We start from the raw sequence: 13,855 nt of genomic DNA on the forward strand, positions 1-13,855 counted from the left end.
AATAACGAGCCCTACAAGAGATCCTCAGGGGGATCCTGTGAGACAAAGTACCAGAGACATCGCTACAAGCATGAAACCTACGGACATCACACTGACTCTAAACCCATATCTTTCCATAATAACACTGAATGTAAATGGACTAAATGCGCCAACCAAAAGACATAGGGTATCAGAATGGATAAAAAAACAAGACCCATCTGTTTGCTGTCTACAAGAGACTCAGTTTAGACCTGAGGACACCTTAGGATTGAAAGTGAGGGGATGGAGAACTATCTATCGTACTACTGGAAGTCAAAAGAAAGCTGGAATAGCCATACCTATATCAGACAAACTAGACTTTAAAGGCTGTAACAAGAGATGAAGAAGGACATTATATAATAATTACAGGGTCTATCCATCAAGAAGAACTAACAATTATAAATGTCTATGTGCCAAATACGGGAGCCCCCAAATATATAAAACAATTACTCACAAACATAAGCAACCTTATTGATAAGAATGTGGTAATTGCAGGGGACTTTAACACCCCACTTACAGAAATGGATAGATCATCTAGACACACGGTCAATAAAGAAACAAGGGCCCTGAATGAGACATTGGATCAGATGGACTTGACAGATATATTTAGAACTCTGCATCCCAAAGCAACAGAATATACTTTCTTCTCAAGTGCCCATGGAACTTTCTCCAAGATAGATCACATACTGGGTCACAAAACAGCCCTTCATAAGTATATAAGAATTGAGATCATACCATGCATACTTTCAGACCACAATGCTATGAAGCTTGAAATCAACCACAGGAAAAAGTCTGGAAAACTTCCAAAAGAATGGAGGTTAAAGAACACCCTACTAAAGAATGAATGGGTCAACCAGGCAATTAGAGAAGAAATTAAAAAATATATGGAAACAAACGAAAATGAAAATATAACAATCCAAACGCTTTGGGACGCAGCAAAGGCAGTCCTGAGAGGAAAATACATTGCAATCCAGGCCTATCTCAAGAAACAAGAAAAATCCCAAATACAAACTCTAACAGCACACCTAAAGGAAATAGAAGCAGAGCAGCAAAGACACCCCAAACCCAGCAGAAGAAGAGAAATAATAAAGATCAGAGCAGATATAAACAATATACAATCTAAAAAAACCGTAGAGCAGATCAATGAAACCAAGAGTTGGTTTTTTGAAAAAATAAACAAAATTGATAAACCTCTAGCCAGGCTTCTCAAAAAGAAAAGGGAGATGACCCAAATAGATAAAATCATGAATGGAAATGGAATTATTACAACCAATCCCTCAGAAATACAAGCAGTTATCAGGGAATACTAAGAAAAATTATATGCCAACAAACTGGACAACCTGGAAGAAATGGACAAATTCCTAAACACCCACATACTTCCAAAACTCAAACAGGAAGAAATAAAAAACTTGAACAGACCCATAACTGGCATAGAAATTGAATCAGTTATCAAAAATCTCCCAACAAATAAGAGTCCAGGACCAGATGGCTTTCCTGGGGAATTCTACCAGACATTTAAAGCAGAGATAATACCTATCCTTCTCAAGCTGTTCCAAAAAATAGTAAGGGAAGGAAAACTTCCAAACTCATTCTATGAAGCCAGAATTACTTTGATTCCTAAACCAGACAGAGACCCAGTAAAAAAAAGAGAACTACAGGCCAATATCCTGGTGATAGTGATACAAAAATTCTCAATAAGATACTAGCAAATCGAATTCACCAGCATATAAAAAGAATTATTCACCATGATCAAGTGGGATTCATTCCTGGGCTGCAGGGCTGCTTCAGCATTCACAAATCAATCAATGTGATACATCCCATCAATAAAAGAAAAGATAAGAACCATATGATCCTGTCAATCGATGCAGAAAAAGCATTTGACAAAATTCAGCATGCTTTCTTAATAAAAGCCCTCGTGAAAGTCGGGATAGGAGGAACATACTTAAACATCACAAAAACCATTTATGAAAAGCCCACAGCGAATATCATCCTCAATGGGGAAAAACTGAGAGCTTTCCCCCTGAGATCAGGAACATGACAGGGATGTCCACTCTCACCGCTGTTGTTTAACATAGTGTTGGAAGTGCTAGCATCAGCAAACAGACAACAAAAGGAAATCAAAGGCATCAAAATTGGCAAAGATGAAGTCAAGGTTTCACTTTTTGCAGATGGCATGATACTATACATGGAAAACTCGATAGACTCCACCAAAAGTCTGCTAGAACTGATACATGATTTCAGCAAAGTCGCAGGATACAAAATCAATGTACAGAAATCAGTTGTATTCTTATACACTAATAATGAAGCAACAGAAAGACAAAGAAAGAAACTGATCCCATTCACAATTGCACCAAGAAGCATAAAATACCTAGGAATAAACCTAACCAAAGATGTACAAGATCTGTATGCTGAAAACTATAGAAAGCTTATGAAGGAAATTGAAGATATAAAGAAATGGAAAAACATTCCGTGCTCATGGGTTGGAAGAATAAATATTGTTAAAATGTCAATACCACCAAAGCTATCTACACATTCAATGCAATCCCAATCAAAATTGCACCAGCATTCTTCTCAAAGCTAGAACAAGCAATCCTAAAATTTGTATGCAACCATAAAAGACCCCGAATAGCCATAGTAATTTTGAAGAAGACCAAAGCGGGAGGCATCACAATCCCAGACTTTAGCCTCTACCACAAAGCTGTAATCATCAAGACAGCATGGTATTGGCACAAAAAGAGACACATTGACCAACAGAATAGAATAGAAACCCCAGAATTAGACCCACAAAAGTATGGCCAACTAATCTTTGACAAAGCAGGAAAGAATATCCAATGGAAAAAAGACAGTCTTTTTAACAAATGGTGCTGGGAAAACTGGACAGCAACATGCTGAAGGATGAAACTACACCACTTTCTTACAGCATTCACAAAATAAACTCAAAATGGATGAAGGACCTGAGTGTGAGACAGGAAACCATCAAAACCCTAGAGGTGATAACAGGAAGAAATCCCTCTGACCTCAGCGGCAGCAATTTCTTACTTGACACATCCCCAAAGGCAAGGGAATTAAAAGCAAAAATGAACTATTGGGACCTCATGAAGATAAAAAGCTTCTGCACAGCAAAGGAAACAGGCAACAAAACTAAAAGGCAACCAACGGAATGGGAAAAGATATTTGCAAATGACATATCGGATAAAGGGCTAGTATCCAAAACCTATAAAGGGCTCACCAAATTCCACACCCAAAAAACAAATAACCCAGTGAAGAAATGGACAGAAAACATGAATAGACACTTCTCTAAAGAAGACATCCGGATGGCCAACAGGCACAGGAAAAGATGCTCGTCGTTCCTCATCAGGGAAATACAAATCAAAACCACACTCAGATATCACCTCACGCCAGAGTGGCCAAAATGAACAAATCAGGAGACTATAGATGCTGGTGAGGATGTGGAGAAACAGGAACCCTCTTGCACTGTTGGTGGGAATGCAAACTGGTGCAGCCGCTCTGGAAAACAGTGTGGAGGTTCCTCAAAAAATTAAAAATAGACCTACCCTATGACCCAGCAGTAGCACTGCTAGGAATTTACCCAAGGGATACAGGAGTACTGATGCATAGGGGCACTTGTACCCCAATGTTTATAGCAGCACTCTCAACAATAGCCAAATTATGGAAAGAGCCTAAATGTCCATCAACTGATGAACGGATAAAGAAATTGTGGTTTATATACACAATGGAATACTATGTGGCAATAAGAAAGAATGAAATATGGCCTTTGTAGCAACGTGGATGGAACTGGAGAGTGTTATGCTAAGTGAAATAAGTCATACAGAGAAAGACAGATACCATATGTTTTCACTCATATGGGGACCTTGAGAAACTTAACAGAAGACCATGGGACAGGGGAAGGAAAAAAAAAATGTTAGAGAGGGAGGGAGCCAAAACATAAGAGACTCCTAAAAACTGAGAACAGAGGGTTGATGAGCAGTGGGAGGGAGTAGAGGGTGGGTGATGGGTATTGAGGAGGGCACCTGTTGGGATGAGCACTGGGTGTTGTATGCAAACCAATTTGACAATAAATTTCATATTTAAAAAAAATTATAAAAAAGAATGGTAATATTCAAGAGAGTTAATAAATATGAGTAACTTTTTTATTTCCAATTACATTTGTAAATGTAAATGTACTCTATGGCTTTGTTGCTTGTCCTAGAAATCAGCATGGTGCTAAATCACTGTTGAGAAAACTGTAGAACTGCATAATATCTTAGACGTCATCATATAAATTAGATTGAAAGTTAAATTAACAGTAGAACTCTAAGAACCAAAGTTGTTACTGTTCCATTGCTCTTTATATTTATTCATAAAGATGTGAACCTCAATCTCCTGAGTTTACACCAGTGCTTTAAATTTTAATTTTACATTTTGGGACTAGATTTGTTCATTGTAGGTAACAAGGAAAATCGCCTGCTGGTCATATTTTCTTCACATGTTAAATTTTTAGGTTATTTGAATAGATCACTGGTTCTCTACTTTTTCTCCCTCTTAAACTGATTTTTAAGTCAGTTATATTTCTCACACATTGAATTAAGCAGAACACCAGAATATAAGATGATGGAAATTCCAAGTATATGTAAATTCTCAAAATTAATTCTCTGAAATCCTAAAAAAATTTTATGCATTTATTATTCACTATCCTTTTTCTCGATAATTTACTATTGTGATGTTTCTTCTTTTATCATTTTTCACTCATATAAACTTCCTCAGTAGCACATATAAATAGTATCAAAAGAGTAATTTTAGCATTGAATCTGCATGAACGAAGAGGATAAATCCTACTCTTGTGTTCCTAAAATGCTTTATATTTGTATACTATATTCAGACCAAGTCAACTTATATTTAAAAAGAATTGTTGGGTGAAATTTCAACCAGCAATTACATATTTTTAATTAACCCATTAAGTCTAAAATTTGTTTATTTTTTTAATGAGGGATTGATGATTTAGAATAAATTTTATTTCGCAGAAGAAACAATAAATCAGATTTTGTGTGCTCATTAAGATAATGATCTTTTTTAATCTCCTTTCAGTTTTCTCTTTGAAGATGGTGAAAGCTTTGGGCAAGGTCGAGACAGAAGCTCACTGTTGGATGACACCACTGTGACGTTGTCGTTATGCCAGCTAAGGAATGTAAGAATGGTGTTTTGACAAATCTGCCTCAGATATTTTTTTAATGAAACCTTACACATGAACCCTTGAATGCCTCCCTAATCTCATAAAATATGTCAGAATTTCAAGGTATGTGCCCTGGAGTGACATTGTTGGGAAATAGGATCTATGCATCATCAGCTTTATGTATGTTGTCCGATCATTCACAAAAGTAGTTGTATCTGTTTATCTTTTTACCATCATTGAATAAGATTTCTCATTTTCCATATACATGATAACACATGGTATTATCAAATATTTAAAAAAATTATTGCTCTAGGCGTGCCTGGGTGGCTCAGTTGATTAAGCATATGACTCTTGATTTCAGCTCAGGTCATGATCTCACAGTTCATGAGATTGAGCCCCACATCAGTCTCTGCACTGACAGAGACAGAGCCTGCTTGGGATTCCCTCTCTGTCCCACCCTCCCCCGCCACACATACACACCTCTCTCAAAGCAAACAAACATTTTTTTTTTTAATTGTTGTTCTAAAAGGTGTAGAATAGTAAATTTCTATAATACTAATTTTAATTCCCTGATTTTAATGCACTTATGAGTCTCTTCATATTTCTTAGCATCCTGCTTACCTCTTCTATACTACGTTACTAGTTCATATCTTTTGTCAATTTTTTTACTGAGTGATTTCTTATTGATTTGAGGACTTTGAAGTATATATTCCAAATATGGAGTTTTTGTTGGCTATATGTAGTGCATATATCTTCAAATCTGTGGCTCTTCCTTTACCTTTTGATGGTGTCCTTTATATGATATTCCTAGGTGTAGATTTTCTTTCGGTATTTATCCTGCCTGATGTTCTAAGTTTCCTGGATCTTTGTTATTTGATGTCTTTAATTTTGAAAACTTCTGTCATTATTATTTCAAATATTTCTTCTGTTTCTTTCTTTCTCCTTCTTCTGATGTTTCTATAACACCTAGGTTACATCTTTTGATTCTTTATTAGAATTTTTACCTCTATGCTTATATTACCCACCTGTTCTTACATGTTGTCCACTTTTTTCCATAGAGCCCTTAGCATATTAATCATAGTTATTTTAAATTTCTGGCCTGATAATTCCAAACTCTCTCCCATAGCTGAAGCTGGTTCTGAAGCTTGCTTTATTTCTTCAGAGTGTCTTTTTCACATTTTAGCATGCCCTGCAATTTTTTTTGAAACCTTGACATAATTTTCCAGTAAAAGAAACTGTGGTATATAGGCGTTAGCTCAAGATGTCATGTTTATCTAGCTGTTTATTATTTGTGTAGCTTTTTTGTCAGAATCTAAAATTTCCTCAGCTACCCTTGTTCTTGTTCCACTTGGTGTCTTTGGGTTTCCCTAGAGACTTTTTAAAATGGGGTCTGAGGCCTTTTCTTTCAGCTGGAATTCCCTTTTACATAGGAGCTCTATTGACATGGAAGTAAAGAAGGGAAGGGAAGGGAAAGAGTTCTATAATCCTATGATTAGGTCTCAGCCTTTTAGTGAACCTGTGTCTCTGGCCATGACCTTCGCATACACTTCTCAGCTTCCTTCCTTACCCTATTAGGAGAGACAAGATGGCTAAAGGGAGTTAGAATTGGGTATTCTTCCCCACATCAATGACTGGAGATGGCTAAAATTGGATATACCCAACGACCACAGTTTTTTCTTTACTTGAATATAGCAGGGTCTCCTCTAGTCTGGCTCCCTGTTAATCAGGTGCCCAAGTCTTTGTCCCATTGTGCTCTAAAACCCCAGGCCACAATTATCAATACACTTTATTGATAGCTTATAACTTTTCTCTCTAAGCCCAGCTTTGGGTCTATCACTGCATTTTTCTTACATTTTTAGGCTTTTCCTGTCATTTAGTATTTTAGAAATTATATAGTAGGAGAGAATTAGAATCTCTTATTTTCCATGATGCAAGGAATAGAAAATTTAAATATATAATTACTACTACTTGATACACTAAACTTATCATCTCTTTAAAGAAGAATGTATATAGTGAGTTAAGTAAATAGCAGTACAAAGCAACAAACAATAAACTACATCCAAATGTATGTTTTCAACTGACTTGATTTTACTCTTAATTTGTTTATTTTTTTAAGGTTTTTATTTAAATTCTAGTTTGTTAACATATACTGTAATACTGGTTTCAAGAGTGGAATTTCATGATTCATCACTTACATATAATGCCCAGTGCTCGTCATCACAAGTGCTTCCTTAATGCCCATCACCCATCTAGCCCATCTCCTCACCCACCTCACTCCACCAACCCTGTTTGTTCTCTGTCATTAAAAGTCTCTTATGGTTTGCTTCTCTCTTTCTTTTTTTTCCCCTTCCCACATGTTCTTCTGCTTTGTTTCTTAAATTCTACATATGAATGAAATCATATGGTATTTGTCTTTCTCTGATGGACTTAATTTCACTAAGCATAATGCACTCTAGCTGCATCCAGGCATTGCAAATGGCAAGATTTCATTCTTTTTAATGGTTGAGTAATATTCCATTGTATATATTGTTTCTTTAATTTAAATATAACTCAAAGTAGGGGCACCTGGATGGCTCAGTCTGACTTCGGCTCAGATCATGATCTCACAGTTTGTGAGTTCAAGCCCCACATCGGGCTCTGTGCTGACAGCTCCGAGCCTGAAGCCTTCTTCGGATTCTGTCTCCCTTGCTCTCTGCCCCTCCCTGACTCATGCTCTGTCTCTCTCTCAAAAAATAAATAAACATTAAAAAAAGTTTTTAAAAAGATTTAAATATAACCCAAACTATGTAAACATAAGTTAAATGAATACAAGATTTCAATTTTACTTTCTCAATTGCCTTATATTTCCACTTTTGAAATTTAAAATACTTTTTCTCTGTAATTATTAATCAAAACGAGAGAGAGAGGGAGAGAGAGAAAGTTACTTTTGGGTTGAGCTTCCAGGTGTCCACAAGGTTCTCTGAGTTCTCTCCCAAGTGTATATGCAATTCAAAATGTCACACCCATCCCCCAAAACTAAGCCCTCCAACCCCCAGCAACCCCTGAGTCTTCTTTGACGTGGACATCGGAGGGCAGTGAGTTGGTTGAATTGTCTTAGAATTGTTTGCAGATGTTGTACCCAAAACTGTAGAAAATTTCTGTGTATTGTGTAGACGAGAAAAAGGCATTGGACTCACCACCGGAAACCTCTCCATTTCGAGGATGCCCTTTTCATCGAATTATTAAGAAATTTATGATTCAGGGTAGAAACTTCTCAAAACAAAATGGGACAGGTGGAGAAAATATTGATGGGACAGGTGGAGGATGAAAATTTCTCTTACAAGCTTAACCAGGAAGGTTTACTGAGCATGGCAAATGTGGGCTGTGATACAAATGGTTCTCAGTTCTTATCACAACAGATCCCACTCCTCATTTGGAAGGAAACATGTGGTATTTGGTCAAGTAATTAAAGAAATGGGTGTGGCAAGGATACTGGAAAATGTAGAAGTGAAAGGTAAAAAACCTGCCAAATTGTGTGTTACTACAGAATGTGGGGAATTGAAGGAGGGGAATGATTGGGACGTATTCCCAATAGATGTTCTGGTGACAGTCATCCAGATTTCCCTGAGTATGCCGATAGAGACTTAAAAGATATAGATAAAATTTTACTAATAACAGAAAACTTAAAAAAATATATTATAAATACTTTTTTCAAATCCCAGAACTGGGAGATGGCCACTAAGAAAACACAAAAGTTTTAAGATATGTGAAACGTTCATGGCTGTTACTAAGAAAGCAGACAGATCGAAGCTGCAACCTATAGCTTTAAATTGCATGCCGAACATTGGTGCTTATAAACTGAAGATGTCAAATTGGCAGGGATCAATTGACAATTACTTGGAAGCTCTTGAACTAGACCCATCAAATACCAAAGCATTGTACTGTAGAACTCAAGGATGACAAGGATTAAAAGAATACCATCAAGCATTGGCTGAACTTAAGAAAGCTCAGGAGACAGCACCAGAAGATAAAGTCATCCAGGCAGAATTGCTGAAAGTCAGACAAGATAAAGGCACAGAAAGATAAAGAGAAGACAGCATAGGGGCACCTAGGTGGCTCAGTTGGTTGACTGTCTGACGTCAGCTCAGGTCATGATCTCTCCGTTTGTGAGTTTGAGCCCCAGGTCAGGCTCTGCACTGACATCTCAGAGCTGGAGCCTGCTTCAGATTCGGTGTCTCTCTTTCTGCCTCTGTCCTTCCCCACTTGTGCTCTATCAAAAGTAAATAAATAAACATTAAAATTAAAAAAAAAAGACAGCATATGCAAAAATGTTTGCCTAATAGTAAATTGTTTTACTTAAATATGCACTGATTGTATAAAGTCAATAAAAAAAATGTAAAGGTTTTTGTCACATCTCTGATGTGTTTCTTTGATACTTCCATTTCCCATTGTTCACAGTTTAGGGATACTGAAAAGGGTTCACTCCAAATAAAATAGTGTTACAAAAAAAGTTATTTATGTTTCTGATTTTTAAAATAATATGGAGACCAAATAACAATTTTTACCTTACACTTTTCTGTATTTTTCTCTTAAGTACAAATTTTTGGTACCAAAAAAAGCAGAAGAGACACTTAAAATCTATGATTCTTAGGACAGTATAATCCAAACTTTAAAACAATGTGCATATTAATAATGCAGCAAAATTTGGGAAAATCTTATTCTTCTACTTAGTATCAAAATCCGTGAAAGGGATACCTAAAATTTAGAGGCAAAATGGGATAAAATCTATGGCACATCAGAACTGAGAGAAAAGCCAGGCATAAATTCCTTGTTTGCCAGGTTCTTAGTTGTGGGTAAAAGATTTTTCTTTGGCTTTAAAAAATTCTGAGAATAACTCACATGGGTGAGTGCACAATAACTCTTATCAATGGAAGATCAATGCTGCCTACACACAGAGCTTGAACTTCTGTGTCAGTCCCCACAGGAACAGGTACTCGGCCCTCAAGTTGGACATTGGACTGAAGAACAGAGCAGCAGGCAAGACAGCATTAACTTTAATCACCCTACTTAGGATGTGTCTAAGATTTTACTTTACTACTGCCTGCCTTCTTATGTTTTTAAAGAATATCTATAATCCTGGCAATATTATTATTTGGAATAACAGTTATTATAATAAGTTTGTGAAAAAAATAAGAAAATTGAATTTTGCCAGTTGATTTACCAGCTATTTGAATCATGCACATTCAAAGTATGATGTAAGAAATTCTCTTGAATCCTTTTTATTAGCACCTTTTGTCTTAGTTTGTGTCAGTGTCAAAGCAAAAATAAATCTGACTTCAGTTTTAAATTAAGGGGTATGTGTTAAAAGGTACCTTTTTTTACATAATATTCATATGATTTAAAAATGTCTCCATTTACTCAGTTTTATACTAATGTTAGTAATTCTGCATTGTGTTTGGAAAACTGTCATAATCAGTGTCTAACATTTATAAGAAATTCCCAAGGTAAAAAAATCAAAAAGAATATTCTTCACAGCTAAACTCACTGGAGGCTTGGTATAGTTGCATGTTTATGATAGGAATGAATTTTAGATTCTGTTTTATAGTTTTTTGGTATCTTCATAAATATCTAACTTTTACATATTTTTTAAAAATAAAGAATAGTGTTTCTGTCTCAGATCTTAAATATCATAAATATTTTCTCTTTAAATTCAGAGATTAAAAGATGTTGGTGGAGAAGCATTTTACCCACTACTTGAAGATGAGTGAGTATATATATATATATATTCTTTTACCATTATTTTTCTTTTCTGTTTATATTAAATTGATAAGAAGCTTGCACATTTTCTTTGAAAATTATTTCCTAAATAGAGTACAAAAATGTGGTGTTTTGTTTTTTTTTTAATTTTATAACTTTGGTCAGTTTTTCTGCTTTTGTTTCTCTTTTATAGCCAGTCTAATTTACCTCATTCAAACAGCAATAATGAGTTGTCTGCAGCTGCCACTCTCCCTTTAATCATCAGAGAGAGGGACACAGAGTACCAACTAAACAGAATCATTCTCTTTGACAGGCTGCTAAAGGTAGGGATTCAAAAGTGTAAAGAGCCCATATACAATCTTTATTTTTTATTTCATTAATAATTCTTAGGGAATCTCAAGGTCATGAGAACACTAATTTTTATGACCTATCTATATGCTTAACTTTAATACTAAAAATGACTCATGTTCATAGTAAATAAAATTAAAAAGTAAAACAAGATGAAGGCATCTATGCAAAACCATAGACAAAAGATTAATTATTATCCTTGCTATTTAAAGAACACTTAAAAATAAACAGGAAAAAGGACGATCATTGGAACAGAGAAATGGGTAAAAAAACATAGTAGAAATACAACTAGTCAATAAGTCTATTCAAAATATGTATCCTCACCAGGAATGAAAAAATATAGACCTTTATTTTTCATATTGAATTATTAAAGTGAGCAAATGTATATTGAGATTGGAACTCTCATTCTTTTGGAGTGTTAAGTTGGTTGAAACATTCTATAAATCTATTTTAAATTATGTATTAAGAGCCTCAATAACATCCATACCCCGTGTCCTATTAATTCTCTTCTAGAAATTCCTCCTAAAGCACAAATTTATAAAGACACATTTATATGTAAGCTTATAGAAATAACCTTAGTAATAACTTTTATTTATTGAATACTTTCTGTATCACTTGATATTTTACAAAGTGCCTTATGCGTTATTTAACCCATATGAGACTGGTAATATTATTCTCCATAAGAGTCATTCATAATTCTTCCAGAGCACAAAACAGAGAGGAATGATTAAAAACAGGAGATTCAGCTCCTCTCTTTGACTGTATTATATAAGGTCTACAGAGGATAGGGAACTATTCCATTACTAACTTATATGTATTATTAATACCAGGCAAAATAATTTCAGATACTTGGAAATTTATTTCAGGTCACTTTTAACTCTGTCATTGTTTAGATTAAAAGATGGCACTTGGCTACTTGAGATTTTTTTCATATCTTTTTTTATCTATAGGCTTATCCATATAAAAAAAATCAAATCTGGAAGGAAGCACGAGTTGACATTCCTCCTCTTATGAGAGGTTTAACATGGGCTGCTCTTCTGGGAGTTGAGGTAAGAAAGAAAAGAGGTTAGAGGTTGATTAATAATATTAAGAAAGAAGGAAGAAGGAAAGTGCTTTCTGAATAACTATTTTCCATGTTGTTAAAAAATTACATAGTAAAATTTGAGTATTAAGATTATTTGACAATTTTTAGTGAAAGGAATAGAGGAAAAGAATAGACTAGATAGACTAGAAAAATATGATTGAAGTCTTGTTAGATTTATGCTATTTAATATTTCATTTAATAGAGGTCAAATCAGAATATTTAAAATATATGTCAGTTATATTGTTCTTTTGAATATGTTCATTTACAAATAGGATTGCCTATTTATAGGTAGTTCTAAGATGGGAGAAATCTTCCACTCCAATTTGAACCTTGTCAAAAATCATTAATATAATTTTTAGTGCCTTTTAGTACATGCTGCCGAGAGAAATAGCTACTTTGTCTTCTATAATACCTTATCTGTGGCAGTGAGAAAAAGAGAGGTGTCACATTATTAGGGTGACTTGTGGTACTAATAGAGACTTTGTTGACAGTAGTCTTGATAATGGGCCAAATCATTGCCAATTTTTTTCATTTCCTGTCAATTTCTTTGTCATCCTGCTTTCCTAGATTCTGTTAAAGATATCTTATGGATATCCATCACCTATTTTTTGGTGTGTGAGTTCTCCCAAGTATATTTAAGCCTTTTAACTCTCCATTAAAAGAATTATTTTCTTCATTCCTGATATTTTTTTTTTTGGTGAAAGTCTATAAATATCTTTGAGTTTAGTTCATTGTTTTATGAGAATACCTATTTTTCCATACCATATGATAATAATTTGAACTGTAGAACCATATAATGCTAAAGTTCAAGATGACTTCCAAGGTCAGGTTGTCCAAATATCTCATAAAATAGATGTGCCAGAGATGTTGACATATCCTATAATATCAGAGTTTGAACCCCAAATTCCTAGCTCTTTTCTACCATTATAGTAAACCAGAGAATTAAGAAGAATCGTTCTATATTTGGTTGTGTAGAACATGACCAAAATTTAAAGTGGTTTATTCAGTTATTCCTTCTGTAGTGGTATAAATGGAAAATGCAAATGATCTCTTTAATCCCTTAATGATTCCATTAGGGATTCCACATGGTATTTCATTCTTTATCCCAAATCTTTTCCTCCTAGTGCTGAACTCCTTCAAACAGTTTTATTTTATTTTTGCTTTTATTTTCAACTTTAACAGGAAAATTTCTCAAGGGATGACTGCCCCCCCCCCTTTTTTCTTTTTAATTTCTTCATGAAACTTACTATGTTTGAGATAACAATGAATAGAGCATTAAGGCTGTGCTGTGCTGTGTTGTGGAGACTGGAAGAAGAGCTAAGCATACTCATTAGCTGAGTGACTCAACGTATTTGTCATCTTGTGTGTATAATTCAAATGTCTGCCTAAGCAAAATGGCATATTATCATGGACGTTCATCACAGAATGTCACAGATGTAGAGAATTTTTCTAAAATGATGCTTTGGGTTTGAATGTGCATATCTATAATTGGGTGTGTT

At 34.9% G+C, this 13,855-nt stretch overlaps 1 protein-coding gene and 1 pseudogene across 3 annotated transcripts in view; both read left to right on the forward strand.

Annotated features, from left to right (window-relative positions):
• The window catches only part of TBCK (TBC1 domain containing kinase), a 220,901-nt gene that overhangs the window by 83,212 nt on the left and 123,834 nt on the right, over positions 1 to 13,855 (forward strand). For all 3 annotated transcript variants that reach the window (XM_043571089.1, XM_043571097.1, XM_043571106.1), the window contains 4 exons: positions 5,104 to 5,203; positions 10,882 to 10,931; positions 11,118 to 11,247; positions 12,223 to 12,321. In XM_043571089.1, the coding sequence (XP_043427024.1) occupies positions 5,104 to 5,203; positions 10,882 to 10,931; positions 11,118 to 11,247; positions 12,223 to 12,321 (379 nt within the window). The remainder of the gene's footprint in view (positions 1 to 5,103; positions 5,204 to 10,881; positions 10,932 to 11,117; positions 11,248 to 12,222; positions 12,322 to 13,855) is intronic.
• Positions 7,933 to 9,227, forward strand: LOC122477773 (annotated as a pseudogene).

This window comes from Prionailurus bengalensis, chromosome B1 (assembly GCF_016509475.1).
Source record: "Prionailurus bengalensis isolate Pbe53 chromosome B1, Fcat_Pben_1.1_paternal_pri, whole genome shotgun sequence".
Classification (NCBI taxonomy): Eukaryota; Metazoa; Chordata; class Mammalia; order Carnivora; family Felidae; genus Prionailurus; species Prionailurus bengalensis.